Below are 17,814 nucleotides of genomic sequence, written 5' to 3' on the forward strand. Positions count from 1 at the left end.
TCCTGGCCCACTCTAGTCCCTATACACAGATTATACCCCATACAGAAACAGATGTTGTCTCTCTACCAACGCGAAGATGCCCAAGAGAGATGAAGTGGGGCTGGCGCCCCAAAGCCAGAGGCTTTCTTATCTTGACTTGAAAAGCAGCAAAGGTCGAGTAACTTATCCCTCCTCTAATGCTACCCTGCCCTCGCCCCCCCAGGGGCACATTCCCCTAAGACCAGGAGCCCAGCCTGGGAGCTAAGAAGGGACAGCTCTACACAATACAACAATCCACACGTGCACACACGGACAGACACGCACTGATGGGCTACGCCCCTCCGCCCCTCCTCCCCGCTCCCCCCAGGCCGTGAATGGCGCTCAGCCTCGGGCCAATGAGAGTAGCGGAATTTCTTTCATTCAGTGTCGGGCCCGGTTCCTACCCGGAAAGCCTAGGGGAGGATGTGAAGGGGGGAGAGGGGCGGCCCTCATTCGGCAGCCTGGCCAATCAGAGCAAAGGGGAGGGGGGGAGGGGGGACCAGGCCTTTTTTTCTCCGCCCCGGACCAATCCCGACTTTACAAGCTTGAACTTTTGCCACCCTAGGACGAGTGAATGCGCCCGGGGAGGTGCCCCCGCCGCGCCGGCTCCAGGGGCAGGAGCGGACTTAACCCTTTCCGCGCCGGTCCGGCGGCTCACCTTCCCCATAACCCTGGGGACGCTGCCTCTAATGCGCACGTCTTCACTGCCCTACTGTATCCCCGAAAGTACCCTAACTCATTCTTGGGGAGGCAGGGGGCGAGGAAAAACAGAAAAACAGATTGCAAAAGAGAAGCAAAAGGTGGGGAGATGACCCCAAACCCGTCCTCACCACCCGCAATTCTCCACCTTATTTTTCTCTGTGTGTTATATGTGTGTGTGTGAGGGGGGAGGTTGGGGGGGGACGACTAAGAAGTATTCTTTTAATAAAGATCAGAGGCCAGACCCTAACTAACCCCGAGAATGTCCAAGGGATGCGTGAGAGGAAAGTGAGGGTGTTGGAGCAGGGAAGGAAAGACTGGATTCTCCCTCTCCCCCCCTCCATAACTTCAATCCCGAGCACTCGGGTGCTGTGGTCGCTGGGGGGTGGGTGGAAAGAGGGCTTACTTTTCATCCGTCCACCCCACTGGGGGAGGACGCGGGGCTCGAACCTCTAGGGCTTACCCCCCAGAAGGTGAGCATAGCTTTTGCCCTCTTTAAATTTCGACGTCCCCCCACACCCACTCCCCACAGCCCGGAATTCCCAATGCTTCCCAGACTGTCCCACCTGAGCCCCTCCAAACCCCAACTCCCGCTTCTCCTCCCCCACGGAGAGGACACTTGTCGGTTAATCTGCAGATCTGGAACCGGTGTCTCTACACTGAAAATCCCGCTTCTCGAATCTGTCCGCGATCGGGAGTGGGTGTGTGTGTGGGGGGGAAAGTGGAGCGATCCAGGGCAGGATTTTCCTCTTTGGTTTCCAGAATCTCCTTCCTAGGACCGAGGATCCCGAGACAGGACAATTTGGGGTGTGTTTGTGTGTACTGCTTCAGCAAGAGTTAGTTTGTTTACATGTGTAACAACTGTTTGTGTAGTTGTGCGCCCAGTGCCAAAGTGTATGCCCCCATCTGTGCCTGTGCAAGTGTGCCCGAGTGCGTGCACCACCAGCGCCGTCAGGCCGATGGTTAGGGGGTGGGGGTGGGGAGGGGGGTAGGGGCGAGGGCTCGGGCCCGCCCCGGGAGCCAACCCCTCGGTGCCTCGGTCTTTGCAATGGGACGTGTTCTCCTTTAAGAGTTAAGAAACTTGAAACCTTGTTTGCGCAACAATCGGCGGCGCAGCAGAGAGCCGCCAAAGTGTCTAGACTGGCATATGATGGGAGGCAGCCAATGACTCCGCGGCTCTCCTCCGGGGGCCCTGAGTGTGTGTTTGAGAAGAACAAAAAAGAGAGCGAGAGAAGGGGGGAGAGGCAGAGAAAAGCGAAAAGGAAGAAACGCAGAGCGCTGTTTAAGCAGACCTCGGAGGGACCGCGGGGCCAAGCGGAGTCACTTTCTTGGGGGGTTGCTGCTCCTGCAGCGTCTGTGTGGAACGCGGAGCGGGCAGCGACCTCTGCCTCGGTGGATTGCATTTTTAATTAAGGATTTCCAGCGGCTCTTTGGGATATTTACAATTTCCACTCATGTGTTGAAACCAGCGTTAAAGGGAAACTCCTCCAAGTGCATCCAAAGTCTGGGACCTGATACGGAGTTGGCCTTTTTCCGCATAAAAATTCAGGGTTTGGGGTTTTGTTTGTGTGCGTTGTCTTTTAACTTTTCTGTATCTCTTTATTTTTTCCTGGGGGCGGGGGGAGGTGATTCTCCCTCTCAGTCTGCCTTTTGGATCTTGCAAATCTCTTGCTTAAAAAAAAGCACTTTGCTTTTTAAAGAGTTTAAATATTTCGTGGTGTGTATGTGTGTGTGTGCGTGTGCGTGCATTTTCTGCTCTTGGACCCTCCACACAACTTTTGAAGAATTGGTGGTCGATGCAGGGCATTTTCCACTGGGCATTTCCTGCAGCCCCCTTTAACCGCGGGGGCCGGAGCTCAACGGCGGGAGCGACTTTATAGCCGGGGTCCATGTAGCGACCCCCAGCCCACCCCCTTGGCCACTTGCTGTTGCTTTCTCTCCAAGTTTTCCTCCCCAGCACCCCCTCCCCACCCATCCCCTGGTCACCCCACCCCCGGAGAGCTCCCTCATGTTGCAGCTCTGTTGCGATCTATCGGCGACAGGCTGTGCAGAGTTTGCACGGCGCAGCACGGTGGAGCTTCATGTGGGACTGCGACCCGTACAGTCACCGCCGCGCTGAGGGTACGGACCCCCAGTAACCGGAGACCTCCTCCTCCCCCCCACCCCTGGCGCCAAAGGATATCGTATGTTCAGGTCCAAACGCTCGGGGCTGGTGCGGCGACTTTGGAGAAGTCGTGTGGTCCCCGACCTGGAGGAAGGAGGCGGCGGCGGCGGCGGAGACGAGGATGGGAGCTCCGGGAGCCGCGCTGAGCCGGCCCCGAGGGGAGGAGAAAGGGGAGGCTGCAGCCGCTCCGAAATCCGCCCGGTAACCTCGCGGCGGCCCCGAGAGGCGGCAGGGCAGCGAGGCGCCCAGGGCGCAGGGAGGCGCCGGCGCGCGGGGCTCCCCCCGAGGCCCATGTCGGAGCCAGGGGCCGGCAGTGGGGCCGGGGGCTCCCCGTTGGAGGTGGCCGAGCAGGGAGGCCCTGGCTGGCTGCCGGAGAGCGACTGCGAGACCGTGACCTGCTGCCTCTTCTCCGAACGGGACGTGCTTGGCGCGCCCCGGGACACCGGTGACCCACTGGCTCGGGCGCCCCTGGAGCACGGGGCTGGCGGCGGGAGGAGCCGGGAAGCCCGATCCCGGCTGCTGCTTTTGGAGCAGGAGCTCAAGACGGTCACCTATTCGCTGCTGAAGCGGCTGAAGGAACGCGCTCTGGACACGCTGCTGGAGGCGGTGGAGTCCCGCGGTGGGGTGCCTGGCGGCTGCGTCCTGGTGCCGCGCACAGACCTCAGGCTGGGCGGCCAGCCCGCCCCGCCCCAGCTGCTCCTGGGCAGACTCTTCCGCTGGCCCGATCTGCAGCACGCCGTCGAGCTCAAGCCCCTCTGTGGTTGCCATAGCTTCAGTGCCGTCGACAGCCCCACGGTGTGTTGCAACCCTTACCACTTCAGCAGGCTCTGCGGGCCAGGTGAGAGGCATTGGGGGGTGGGGGTGGAGGAGAGGGCGAGGACGACGTCGGGTTATCCCTTTAGGGGCTGAAGTTGGGGGCCGGTATGGGAAGGTGCTGGAGAAGGGCATTGTTGGGGGAAGTACAGGGAAAATTCGTGGACCACCTGGGGAAACTTTCCTCTCCCTTAAGTGACCAGGTGTGTATTTGGTTTAACAGCAGCATCCATGAAAAAAAATGGATCTTTTTAGTACAGTTGGGCTTTAAAAATGGATCTTTTTAGTACAGTTGGGCTTTCATTGATGTTCGCTGGTAAGTGGGCAACTCTGTGTGGATCAGTATACGCCGTATGCATACCTGTGCCCAGCATACCTGAAGTGGAGGTGGGAAGGAGGTGGATCTGCAAACCATTCTTGATCTTTGCGGCTCTGAGCGAGCGGGATGAGTCCAAATGCTCTTTTAGGCCAGGTAAATCAGCCTCACTTTCCAGGAGAATTTCTACTGGGGAAGTATGGACCTACTTTAGGAAAGGGGACTTTGTCATCTTAATCTCTCCTCTCCCCTCATCTGGATGACAGCGATGATTGTGAATGTGAGTGTGGAAATAGGCAGTGGAAAAACAGGCTAAGAGCGAGGAGAAGACTATAATGAATGACCAAGCTGGAGAATCAGCCCGGGTAATGATAGTTTACTTTTATGTAGTCCAACTACGCTTTCCTCACGCCAGCTTTATGAGGTGGGGAGGATTGTTCCCATTTTACAGATAAGGACACGGGCCGAGGGACATCATTTGGCCAAGGTCGTACAGCATTAAAATAAGCTTTGAAGCTAGGTCCCTTAACACTGATGGCGAATCCATTGCTCTTTCTCTTGCCCAGAGACATTATACTATGGCTGTGCATTTTCCTCTTTATGTATTTGTCCCTTCCTGTGTTCTTACACAGGAGAATGGCACCGAATAAGTGGCCCTTCCTGTGTCTACACACTTAGACTTAGTCGATGCCATGCTGGAGTGTGCATCCACTACTCTCATGTGTGCATTTGTATTCTGTAACATTCTTCTTTCATCTTCTATAGCATTGTATTCTACAACATTCTGTCTGTTATCTTCTATATTATCAAAAGACATTCAAGAAATGCCCCAGTATGCCTGTTTATATGGAGTAATACACACCTTGACCCAGTATCCTTACTTTCAAAACTTTTACTTTAAAATGAAAGACTACTTTTTCCAATTCTGACCCTCTGGTCTGTGGTTCCAGGCTGGGAAACCTGGATGTGTCTGAGATAGAGAGCTGAGTATTTTGTTACTAAACTTTTAACTCCCTCCCCTTCTCCCTTCTCTTCCCTCCTCCTCTAGTCATTCCTCTCTGTCACCATTTCTTTTCTTTATATCCTTCAAGCAGACTTTCTAGAAAGGATGAGATGGTTTAACCCAAGATTTTTCTCTGCTTTTCCATCACTGGCTATAATAGTATGTGCTTATTAATAATTAGATCATAATGGTTGAGTTAGATGATGGGGACTGAGGTAGAAAGTCAGCATTCCTCTGTACTTACCACTTTATTTTCTACTCTCCATACTATCTTTCATTGACTAAGTTAATTCACAGAGTTTTTAAGAGTTGAGGTTTTTTTCTTCATTGGTTGTGGTCCATAGGATAGACCGTCTCATGGTCTTTGGTTTAGAACTGCCCAAAATGGGAAGCCTCTCACCGTCGCATGCCCACCTTTAAGATTCTTTCCAGCTCTCAAAATCAATGAGTAAGATAATTTAGTTTGATCACTTCATATTACTGATGAGGAAGTTGGGGATCCAAGAGTTTAAGTGATTTGATTAGTTATATACTTGAGTTACACATCCAAAATCAGAATCCAGGTCTCTTGTCTCCTAGGACAGGGATCTGGCACAGCTTCTTTCATGTGGAGGAGGGCTTTGATTTTTTAAACCTTACATTTCAGGATGTAGGTTTCATTTCAGTGTTTGGGGAAGACTGGTGGATTCAGGAGAGAGCAAGATTGTTTCTGCTACACCTTTATCTATCTCATCGATGGGCAGTGTGGGAAGTGGTTAGCTCAGCTTTGGTCTGTATGGGGCTTAATCCTTCTTGGGAGGAAGAGGCGGGGAGGAGGGAAGGTGGGTAAGAGCTGATGAGATCCTGCTTTAAAGGCTGCTTTTCTTACTGTCTCTGGCTCCAGTCACCCCAGGCTTCGCTGGATCTGGATTCTCCGAAACATACACTTTGTTGGTTCTTTGTTGATTGTTGGATTCGGATGCCCCTGGCTCACTTTGAACCAACAACTTCCCCTGGAAGTGTGGTTTTTCCCCCATCTCCACATCCTTTGATTCTTGGTTGCTTCCCCTCCAAGTCTTTGAAGGGGGCAATCCCATCTTTGGCTCCATTAATGTCCTGTCCCTGACAGTTTTCTAGGAGAAGCACAGAATTTTTTGAGCCAGAATGAACCTTGGAGAGTCTAAGCCACTTCTTTTTACATATAAAGAAACTGAACTCTAGAGAAGGGAAGGGAACTGCCCAGAGCCACCCAGCTCCTTAGTGCTGACCTGGGCTTCGAGGAGTCTGTTCTCTCATCCAGTCACTCGGGCACAGGAAATCTCTGAATTTGTGCTCATCCAGAGCTGACTCCTTGGCAGACTTTTCCTCTTTCTCCATATCAAGTCATAATAATCAAAACCTATTCATTTAGCATCTCCTATATGTAAGGCACTGTTCTTTGAGGGATATAAAGAAGTATAAGCCAAATTTCATATTCTCGAGGACCCTACGTGAAAAGTTGGGGAGAGAGGATATATGTTTGAGACCTAAATGAAGATGAATTTTAATGAAGCGAGACAGTATATGATAAGTGCAAAGTGGGAAATACTTTCAGGATGATGGATAGTATAGAAGTTAAGAAGTAGATGGAGATAATTCTAGGGTTGGGGTGTTCTGGGAAGGTGTCTTAGAGGAGGTAGGACTTAGCCTCCAAGGAGGAAGTATTCCAAGTGAAGCTTGTAATCTGGTAAAGGAGTGCATTTAGGGTTAGGGTTAGGGTTAGAGTCTTCAGGGTATAATACTAATAATGTAAAGGATAATAATGGCATTTAACATTTATGTAGCACTTCATAAAAGGTTCGCAAAGCACTTTTCTGGTAGCTTTTGATCTTCACAACAACTTTGGAAGGTGTGGGTACTACTTCTATTCCCATTTTATGGAGGAGGAAACTGAGGCAGAGATTAAGCAACTTGTCTGGAGTCACATGTCTTCCTCACCCTAAGTTCTTTGTTCTAAACATTGGGCCACCTAGCTGCCATCTTTTTAGTGATGTTCCTCGTGTTGAGGGATTATAAAGTCTGGTTGGTATGGAATATGATTGTGATAGTGGATAGTAGTTCCTCCTAAAAGAGGAATGGCCAGATCTTGGATTGTTTGGTTTTGATTATTTTTGGAGGAGCGGTGATATAAAAAGGATGGAGAGAACAGGGAAGGACACAGGAGGACTTGGGGCTGAGAACGGAGTGTTCAAAATTGTTCTTGGGGGTATTGGCTCTTGTTTGCCTGTAGGAGGTGCTGTTACAGGCTCCTGCAATGCTCCCTACCAACCCTGCCACCTCTAGACCAGCATGGTGGTCCTAGGTCCCATTCCACTAGTCTTCAAAAGAGCTTGGAGCACTGGTGACCACAAAGATTCACAGTTATTTAGGGCTTTATGGCTTAAAAAGTAAAGCCCTGAGGGATGAGTAGGTGGACAGATAACCCAGAGTCACCTCTCCCCTAGTGACAGAGGAATGGAAATTTATGGATGAGTATTTGGGTCTGTTTAGCTTCTCTTGCCTTACTGAGGGTTTTGGGCCCAGAGGTTGAGAGGTGGATGACTCTCCCCTCCCCATCTCCCACCCTATCCTCGTACTGCCAATTCTAGATCCCACTGCTGCACCAGGCACATATCTGGCACTCAGAACCCTTCCTTATTCCATGTCACTGGAGGAGGAACATGAAGCAGTGACGTAGGGGGAGGCCTCTGCACATGTTGGATATGAGGAGCTAGAAGGGTATGTACTGTCTGGTATGGACAGTCAGAAAATTACACACAGTGATACACAGTGTGCTAAATCCAAATAGGAAGATACAAACAGATACTAATACATGGATGGGTACACATTGTGACATGGCAGGAACATGTAATAGACATGAATACAGTTTCAAAGGACAACCCACCCAGAATGGTACACATAGTCAACATCTCATAGGATGCCACAGAGATAGCTGGGGGGTGGGGTGTAACCCAGATAGGCAGGTACCACCATGTTGTGAAGATGTATACATATATACACTCTCAAGAACACAGATTAATGTGCACATTGATACAAGAGCAAGGAAACAAAATCATACACCCATAACTGGTAAAACCCCAGAGAGCAGACATGTATGACAGTGACACACAGGTCAATATATTAAAGCCCAAACTACTCTGATACATTTAAACGTGGACAGGCTTGTACACAACGAGCATGAAGGCAATGCTACTAGGCTTGCCTATGTTTCTGCCAAACTTTTATGTTTGGGATAGCAATTGAAGATTGGCTGCTGGGTCTGGTGTCAGGGAGACCTGAGTTCAAATCTTACCTCAGACACTTACTAGCTGTGTGACCCTGCGTGAACTCACTTAACCCTATTTGCCTCAGTTTCCTCATCTGTAAAATGAGTTGGAGAGGGGAATAGCAAATCACTTCAGTATCTTTGCCAAGAAAATCCCAAATAGGATCATGAAGAGTGGGTCACAACTGAACAACAACCAAAGGGATAGATTACCACTCCTGTTCCCCCCTCAGCATTGCTAGCCGCTTCCTACTTAGGGATGGGATCCCTCCAGATCTGTCTATTTCTCTGTCCCCAGGGAAATGCTTGCTCTCTGCTTGGTGCCTATGTGGACGGAAATTTGAAGGAATACTTTAATCACGGTTCTAACCTGTGTTTAAAACTCCTTTCTACTGAAAGTATCCATTAACTTTGGAATAAATCTCGGGCTCTTTGCTTCACCACTTTTTTTTTCTGTAATTATATTCAGTAAATGACTATTATCTAAATTACGCTGGAGAGAGAGAGAGAGACAGACAGAGAGAGGAGAACTTTTAAATGACTTTAGAAGACAGCCTAGAAAAACACAGGTTTCCCAGGCAAAGAATATAGGAATTAAAACAGACTAAAAAGTTTTTTTTCTTTTATTTGGCCTGGCATTATCCCTTTGAAATGAGATCAATTTCAAGTTGTGCTTAAAAAGCCCTTTTCCCCCCTTCCCCCTTTCCTAAGGAGGTCCCCTCTGCTATTTAGGTGTAGAAGTGGTGATAATATGCAGTTTGCATATTGCTGGCGCCAGCCGGACTAGCTGTTTATCTGACTGACGGGGGAATCTAGGCAATTAAACTCCTGCCTTTCTTAAAGCGGCAGCGTCTCTTTTCCAGCTTGTCTTCCTTTGTTGCTGAGGTACTGGCTTCTCTGGGGTCGTGGGGGAAGGTAAGCTAGCTGGAGGGCTGCAAACCGGCCCCAGGATGGGGTGGGAGTGGAAAAGCCCCGGGCGAGGGGCATGGATCATTTCCTGTGAAAGATGCAGGGCTGGAAAGGCAGAAGAAGACAGCCAGGCCTGAAAACACAGACCACACCACACCAGTAAGTGGAAGGAGTTTTAACTATCTCCTGGCTTCCTTGAAGTCCAGATCCTGGAAGGCGAAAATTCCACCGGGAGCTAACCAAAGTCCCATCTGGGATGAATGCTTTCCTTCGAGCTGACTGGAGCCCTGGCTTATTACTGAAGAGCCCCGTCTCTGGAAGAGATTCCTGGATTTTAGGCAGATGGATAGCTGTCTGACTTTGTCAGAGGATTGCCTAATTACTTTGGAGAGGCCCGGAGGACTCTGGGAGTTCCCCCTTAAGGTTAAAAGCTTGTGCATTTTTATTCTATAAAAGAAGCCCACAGCAATAGTTGCGGCAGTCAAACTTTTTTAGAAATGTAATAATGGCTGTCCCTCCAGTTCAGAGTCTCTCTGTCTCACCCACCCAGTGCCCTACCTTACTCCTCTGACTTACATCACTGTTTAGCCATCTGAATGTCATCATGGAAAATCAGGTATCCAGTGTACCAGAGTGTGGTTTGACAAAATTCTGTTGCCGGTGACCCCTGCAGAGGATGTGAAAGTTATCATCCAGTGCTAGCGTACACCTCCCCGGGTCAGATCTCTCCCTTTCTTTCTTGTTTAGTTAAAAAAGAATAATTTTGACTCGAATAGGCCAAAAGGATGTTTGGCTCTGTCTGGCTTTATTTTACTTGTCCAGCACCTCCTCCACAATTCGTGGCACATAGTAGGTGCCTAATGATTGATCAGTAAGTTGAGTGATATTGATGTTTTTAGGGGTCTCAGTTTTCTGATCTGGAAAAATGAAAGCACTGAAATAGATCTTATGGCCCTGGAGGTTTTATTAGTCCAAGCCTTTGTCTAGGTCTCCACAATGCAATCTGTTCCACTCCTTGCCTTTTTATATACCCCTAAGAGAACTTGCTGGTTACCCCACCTCTGCACTTATTAAATGGTTCATTGAGCACCATCTTGGTAAGGTAGATGTGGGACAGAAGTTCCTTCTAGAGTTTTATTGCAAAGGCCTCAGTTACCCATTCACACTTCAAGTTACATAACTTTTCCCCCTTTCTCCACTACCACATCAGAACCACTGTCTGGCATGCATTCAGATGGGTTTTAATATCACAGGCCAAGCCCAGCTCTACAGAGCTTGTGTGGTCAGAGCACTGGTGGTTTAACTCCAGCAAAGGGGACTCTGAGGGCTCCTGTTTTGGCGCTGGGTGTTGGAGTTCCCCAGGGAATAGGACTAGCATTGGGAAGGGACAAGGGAGGCCTTGGGCAGTGGAGGAAAGTGTGATTTCAAAAGAAGCTACAGAGTGACTTCTGGCACTAGGCCACAACTATTATGGCCAAGTCTTCTGTTTCCAGTTCTGTGCCATAGTCATCTAGAGGAAGGTTCATACTCTCTTTTTTCTATCCTGCAAAGTAGAATGACTTTCATCTAATGAGTGGGGTTTTTTTTAATTGCCAAAAAACATGAACAAATTCTGAAATGATACGACCTGACTGTGGTGATTCTGCCCCATCTATTGGATATTTCCTGTGTATCTAAGTACAGCTGTTTTTATCTACAGGTAATTTATTAATTTTCATTCGTCCGCAATCTCTTCCCTTCCCCAGGAATCTGTATTTAGAGAATGAATCTTTGGAATGGGCAGAAGAACTTGGATGTATGGAAATGAGACGTCTTCTTGCCCCATACCCAACCTTGTAGATGAAGCAGTTTTTTAGCCTTTTCTCTTAAGTGGTCTCTTTGAAGATCTTTTTTGTCTCTTGCCTGGCTTTAAAACCAGGTGGTCTTCTTGGAAAACATTTTTAGGTCTTTTTCCCCTTTGCCTTTGTTGACATACAGCCCTAGCCATTTGTCAGCATCAGCCACAAACATTTGTTGAGTTCCTGCTCTGTGTAGGGCACTATTTGCTTGGTGCTAGGCATACAGATTCATGGACTGCAAGGTCTTTGTGGGCAGAGACACCAGATTTTAGCCTTTTTGTATCCTTCCTCTTCCCCCAAGGCATCTCAATTTGTAATACAGTACCTTGTTTATTTATAATAGGCACTCAATAATTCTCTATTAAAGGAATGAATGAATGAATAAATGATGATGCTTAGCCAGGAGCCAGCTTGGTGTTCCCTTCTTAGTGTACTACTGGAGAGAGATGGGCAGTGGCATAACCTGAACTAGATTTGGAAGCAGAAAATCCCAGGATCTACTACTTCTTTCTTGTGTGACTTTTAGACAGATTGCATGCATTTGTGGATCTTGGTTTCTTCCACATTTAAAGGAGGCATTGGACTAAATGATTTTCTCTGCACCTTTATCTACCTTCCTCGATGCTTTCTTGAAGTAGGTAGAGAATCCTGGAGACCCCATTTGAGAAAACTTCCTTGACTTTCAGAGTCAAGGTTATAAAGAGGGGAAACTTCATTTAATGTAGGGAGCCTAACAACTGCTACTACTACTACTAATTGTGCCTATTATAATTACGAAAAATACTTATTACCCCTTGGGTCATTACTGATACTCAGGCTAATAATAGTTATTACCGGGTTATTACCACTGAGGTTTTGTTTGAGTTAGGGAGTTGATGGCATTTAGTTTCATTTACCCCAAATGAAGGGTCATTTCATTCATGCAAATTGTTACTTACTTTAGCAAATTGTTACTTCCCGTAAAACAAGAGCCCAAGGAATTCTTCTGAAGGCAAAGTATATGTTTTTAAAGGGGAGTATTTTAAGCAAATGAATGGAAACCAAAAAAAAGCCCATAGAAAATAAAGAGATACAGAATTTTTTTAGAGCAAGAAGACAATCACCGATCTTCTTTTCCTTCTCATTTTTTTTCCCAAATGGGGAAACATGTAGAGGGATTTCACTTGTATGAAGTCACACATCTTGTTAATGGAAGAGCTCAGGTGTCTTGAGTTTTGGTCTTGGGCTCTTGCCCTGCTTCCAAGGATAAGCCAATTGAGAATAAAGTTGGTTTGTTGTTTTGTTTTTTTTTCAATTCTTCCCCCAACAGTATTCAATCGTAGTTGGCTCTGTCATCTCTTTTGTAATATGGTATAGACAGCAAAGCACAATAAAGACTTCCTGGCATCCCAGAGTAAGTTGCTGACCCCATGTAGATCTGGGTCTGATTGTTATGGTAAAACTAGAAGCCAGTCTGCAGCATCCCATTCCTCTGGCCTATTTTTGTATTTCCTACCTAAAGTCCAAGAAACGTGAAATCTGAGATTGGGCTTCCACCATGCACAACCCTAACAGTGACCCGTTTTGTTTTCCAGAATCTCCACCACCCCCTTATTCTCGGCTGTCTCCTCCCCACGATGAGCGAAAGCCCCTGGGTAAGTCTGCTTTCTCTGTGAAAGTATGATATTTTTATGGAAAGTATCTGTTTCAAGATTCTTATTGGAGGTTCCACCTTTGACCTGGACAAGTAGGGTAAATGCAGAGAAGCAACAAGTTAGGGTCAAGGCCAGGAATAGAATCCAGGTGTCTAAACTAGTCCAGTATCGCCTATCTGCTTCCTTGATACTCTGTTATTAAGGAGTTAAGTCATGTTTGCCTTATTCCACCTTCTTACCCCCCCATATTTGCCAGACCACCTAACTAACAAGGTGATCTCACTGAAATTCCCACATGCTTTAAAATTCTGTGAAAACTCCCTCCTCTTGCCTGTCCACTGCCCCAACCTGAAGTGTGGACATACCTTAAAGCTACCCCTGGAAGTCCCAGAATGCATTACTAAGGTAGTGGTGGTCAGAAGCTGAGGATAATTGGGATATAGGACCTTATTGGAAATGAAGGTCTGAATATACCATAGCCTCTATTTATAGGGCTATTCTGGGGTAGCTTGGTGGCACAATGGATAGAGTGCTGGGCTTGGAGTCAGGAATATACGAGTTCAAATCCAACCTCAAAAACTTCCTATCTGTGGTTTTGGGAAAGTCATTGCCCACTCTGTTTGCCTGTGGATCACGACCAGGTCCAACAATGGTGAGCCTCTTGGAGAAGGAAATGACAAACCACTCCAGTATCTTTACCCAGAAAACCCCATAGATGGAGGTCCACAGGTTCACAGAGAGTCAGATATGACAGAAGTGAATGAACAGCAGCAAGTATAGGTATTCTGGGGGGTCCAATCGACAGTGAAACTGATTATTATTGTTATTTATTCATTGTAGACTGAGTTTCCATGCTGTTAGGTGTTGGAATCTTAATCTTTCTCTATTTCTCCCCCCCCCTTGATTCTCATGTAAATGAAGTTTGAACTCTAGGCAAATAGCGCCCCCTCCCCCAAAAAGAGTGGAGCAAATGGGGGCTGCTGGTTTTTGGACTTTTGAAGAAGTCCTGAAGGGGGAAAATAAAACAATTGAACTATCTTCCTACTTTATAACCTCTAAAGTGGGATATTTCCCTCAGCCTGGGATTCCTTTGCTCATCATTAACCTTGGTGTGACCTTTAAACATTGGACTGTCACAGATGAATGTATTTCAGTTTATCCATCCATGTTGGGGTAAGCTTATTTCTACCTTTTCTTCCCATCTTGTGTACTTGTACTTATACTCCTGAGTTCATATTTATACTAAATATGTAGGGCATTAAATCTTTGTTGAAAGAGGTTGTTTATTCCCTTTGATTTATGCCAAGAATTTCACCTGAGCGGAAACAGCTTTGGAACATCTGGAAAAGAATGCTGATTGGTAAATAAAATTACTGGCTTAGACTATATGAATGTACACATAAGTAGACCTACGCATTGCTAGATAGTGCTTTATGCATATTTATCATGAGAGAAAAAATACATTATGAAAAAAACTTAATATGAGGCATGATTGGCCTAGCAAGTTAAGATTTTTGAGGGTTTAGTGGGCTCATGAAATAAAGCATTGTGGATTGGTCTCTTATTTAATAAGAGTAAGAGCCTTATTAATTAGTGATGGAGTAGAGAACCCTGGGACAGAATCAGGGCAACTGTGGGTATTCTGGTGTAGGGATTGATGCATTGGTACCCTAGCGACTGATGTGAGTTATTTCATCTTCCTGAGTACCAACAGAGCAGCTTTGTGGGCTTCCCCCAAGGGACCAGAACTTAGCAAATGAGATATGGTTTTTTTAAAAAAAGGAAAGCATTAATAGCATACCTTCTAATGAACAATTGAAAACTGTAATTTTTTTTAAGACTCCTTTCCATTCCTATTTTAGTGTATGTGACAAAGTTTGACCTCTCCAGAACATAGCCTAGTGGAGAAGAAGTTGTAAAAGTACTAAAGTGAATTTAAGAATAGTGCTTATTCCAAAAAAGACAAATATGCACGCAACTATGGAATGTGCTTAGAACCATTCAACCTCCTCATCTGACAGAAGAGACTGAGGTCCAGACTAGGAAAATAATTTGCCTAAAGTCGTAGAGTTTACTGTGGTATCTTAGAAGCAAAAGAAGGAACACAGAGACGTATTTTCTGTTCACCCTTTGTGGTGGAGTGTCTTGTTAGTTAGCACCAAATAGGTCCCTAAAGCCAGAAGTATCTGGCCGGACTCAAACCTTACAGAAGAAATGGGCAAATATGGACATTCCCCACCTTGATCAGGCTGCATCCTATCCCTAGAGCTAGGCCTGGAGCTGACTCCCTGTCTTTCTTCTTCCTCTCATCCCATTCTCAAAATAATTACTTTCTAACTTAATACAGTGATTCCAGTGACTAAGGAGAGTACAAGACTGGGATAATAAAATGAATACAGGATTTGGGGTCAGAAAACTCTTGTCTGGGCTTACAACCTACCCTTACTGACTTCCTGACAAGTGACTTGACCTCTGAGTTGTAGTTCTCTTACTTGTAAACTATGGGAGTTGGTCCAGATAATTTCCAAAGTCCTTTCCAGCTCTAAGTCCTATGATATGCTCTGATTCCATAAGAGAAAAAAAAAAGACATGTTGTATATTGAATGTCTATATTGTCCCCACGTTCCAAGCTTCTCCCTGTTTTCTCATTGTATACAGATTTTAGTAGGTTTAAAAAAACAAAGCAAACACAGCACAAACGTGGCCCTCTAAAGGATGCCATGCTGAGAACTCCAGCCCTTAGCAAGTACCCACCACCCAGGGTCATTGAACTCATCCCAGAGCCTTGTTGGATGGCCATTGAAAATGTTGGCTTTTGGGAAAAGGCCCATAGCAATGAGAGTAATTGAGTAATGAGTTCATGACCAGATAATGGATGCCTCTGAAAAGAGGCAAACCACCATCATTATTTATACCTGGTGTAGTCACTGGGTTTTCCGTGTGTACTCTGAAATAAGTAAATAAGAAAATCCCCTTCTAAAATAATGGCAGTATCCTCTGTGATACTGGCTCGTTGGAAAGAAAGTAACCATGGGATGGGAGTGGGGGCGACTCTCTGTCTCTCTACCTCTCTCTTCTTCCCCCTCCCTTGCCATGGGATTAGGTGACTTGTTCGGGGTCCCACAGATAGTAAGTGTCAAGTGTCTGGGGCTAGATTTGAACTTGGTCCTCCTGACTCCAGGGCTGGTGCTCCAGCCACTGCACCCACCTAGCTGCACAGGGGGATTGATAAACCCTCTGGTTTTATGAAACTACTGTGAAGCCATGGAATTGTAGGACCTGGATTCAAATCCTGGTTCTGCTACTTCACTTCCTGTGTGGCCTTGGGCAAGTCACCATCCCTCTTGGGTTTCCTTTCATCATTTATAAAATGACAGGCTTGGGCTAGATGATTGTGTGGTCCTTCAAGCTTTGTGTCTGTTACCATAATTAAGCTTCAGCCTACAGTATGGTCCCATGTGCTCAAAAGGCAACATCCTATTGAATACTGGTTTTGTAGGACCAGGGTTCATGTCTCAGCTCTGCTTCTTTATAAGCAACAGGCCCCTGGGTGAGTCACTTTTGGTCTCAATTTCCTCATCTGTAAAATGAGACAGCTGGACCTCATGAGCTAAGATCTCTTCCACCTCTGGCTCTTAAGATATAGTCTTTCTTAGGATCTTCCTCTGTGTCCTCTAGTTTTAATTTTCCACCCCTTCTCAGTTAAAATGTTTTAGTAACTAGAAAGTTTTTAGTCCTTTGGTAAACATCTTAAAAGGTTTTTTCTTTTTTAAACCACATTATTATTATTTTTTTATAAACCAAAGGGAACCAGTTTATTTCTGAGCCACTACAATCGCATGTAGACAAAGAGATAAAACACAGAACTAAACATTATCAGCATCTGGCAAATAGGGCTGGGGCTAGACGGATTGGTTAATATTTCATCTTCTTGTTCACCCCCATTCCCACCCCCACCCCTACCCCCAGGGCATTTGGTAAAAGGAAAAAATGCAAAGAACACCGAAGGAATTCCAACTAGCTCGTGCCTATACCAGGCTACGCTGTTGCAAGACTAGACAATGTGACCTAAAACTCTAATAATGTCTTTTCGAGGAGGGTGAGGTTTGCCATGTGGGGATATAAGGCATCCTTCACTAAGTGCAAAAGAGCAGTTATAACCGTTGTATTACTGAAGGAAATCCTTGCAGGTAAGGCTTTTCTGACAGGCCCTGGTACCCTGCATTGGATGAGGGGTCAACACCCCAGTTGGTAGCAAAGGCCAGCAAGATCCAGGAAAATTTTTCCAAGTGAGCTTACCCTGAAATGAATCTATTTGTTAAGTAAACAGAGACTGTCCAAGAAGCAGACACTCAAAACAAAGAATTTCCCTTCCCAGCCTAATTATGCTGCAGATAGGGGGAAGAAAGGATGAACAGCATATGAACTTGTTAAAACAACAGGACTGAGGTTGAAATCTGCTCTGTGGGTCGGTTTGATTAAAAAAAAGGAAAAAAAGTTAATCTGGGAGCAAACACTTGAGCGCTTAATTAGAGGGGTGTAAGCAGGACAGAGTAAGGATGACTGTTAACTTGTTAAAACAAAGTTTCCTCAGCCTCAGCGGGGAGGAAGGAAGGAAGGAAGAAAGAAAACAAACAAGAAGAAACAGCTTCAAGAATTTTAATGGTTGTAATTAAGTATAGCAACTCGGAATTGTTTAGGGGCTTAATATAACCTTACTCAAGTAAGCACCAAGTTTCTACTTGTTCGATCCCCTGAACTTCATTTATTTCTGTGGTCAAAGCAATTGGAACTTTTGCAGCTTGTAGGGCAGTGAACTAGAACGTCAGCATGTTCCTGAAGAGTTAGGGGGCAGTCTGGCTTCGTCTGGCTCCATCATGGGATGGGACTGAGGTGCTGGCAGGAAGTTATTCGGGATACTTTTGAGGAGAGACAGAGAGGGAAGGGAAGGGAAGGAGGAGTGGGAGACAGAAACAGAGAGAGGAAAGGGAATGTAAGCGCTTAGGAGAAACACCAGCCACTCAGGTTTTTCCTCTTTTCCTCTTACAGATTTATCTGATTCCACGTTGTCTTACACTGAAGCAGAGACCATCAATTCCCCAAACATCACTCCTGGTGAATTCTCAGGTTGGAAATG

General features: G+C 46.4%; 1 protein-coding gene across 1 annotated transcript in view; it reads left to right on the plus strand.

Moving 5' to 3' along the window:
* Nucleotides 1-1,797: 1,797 nt before the first annotated feature.
* Nucleotides 1,798-17,814, plus strand: part of SMAD6 (SMAD family member 6) — a 105,346-nt gene continuing 89,329 nt past the window's right edge. The window contains exons 1-3 of the mRNA XM_072614721.1: nucleotides 1,798-3,719; nucleotides 12,618-12,677; nucleotides 17,727-17,804. Coding sequence (XP_072470822.1) covers nucleotides 2,903-3,719; nucleotides 12,618-12,677; nucleotides 17,727-17,804 — 955 coding nt within the window. The 5' untranslated portion in view covers nucleotides 1,798-2,902. The remainder of the gene's footprint in view (nucleotides 3,720-12,617; nucleotides 12,678-17,726; nucleotides 17,805-17,814) is intronic.

Source organism: Notamacropus eugenii, chromosome 1 (genome assembly GCF_028372415.1).
Source record: "Notamacropus eugenii isolate mMacEug1 chromosome 1, mMacEug1.pri_v2, whole genome shotgun sequence".
Lineage (NCBI taxonomy): Eukaryota > Metazoa > Chordata > Mammalia > Diprotodontia > Macropodidae > Notamacropus > Notamacropus eugenii.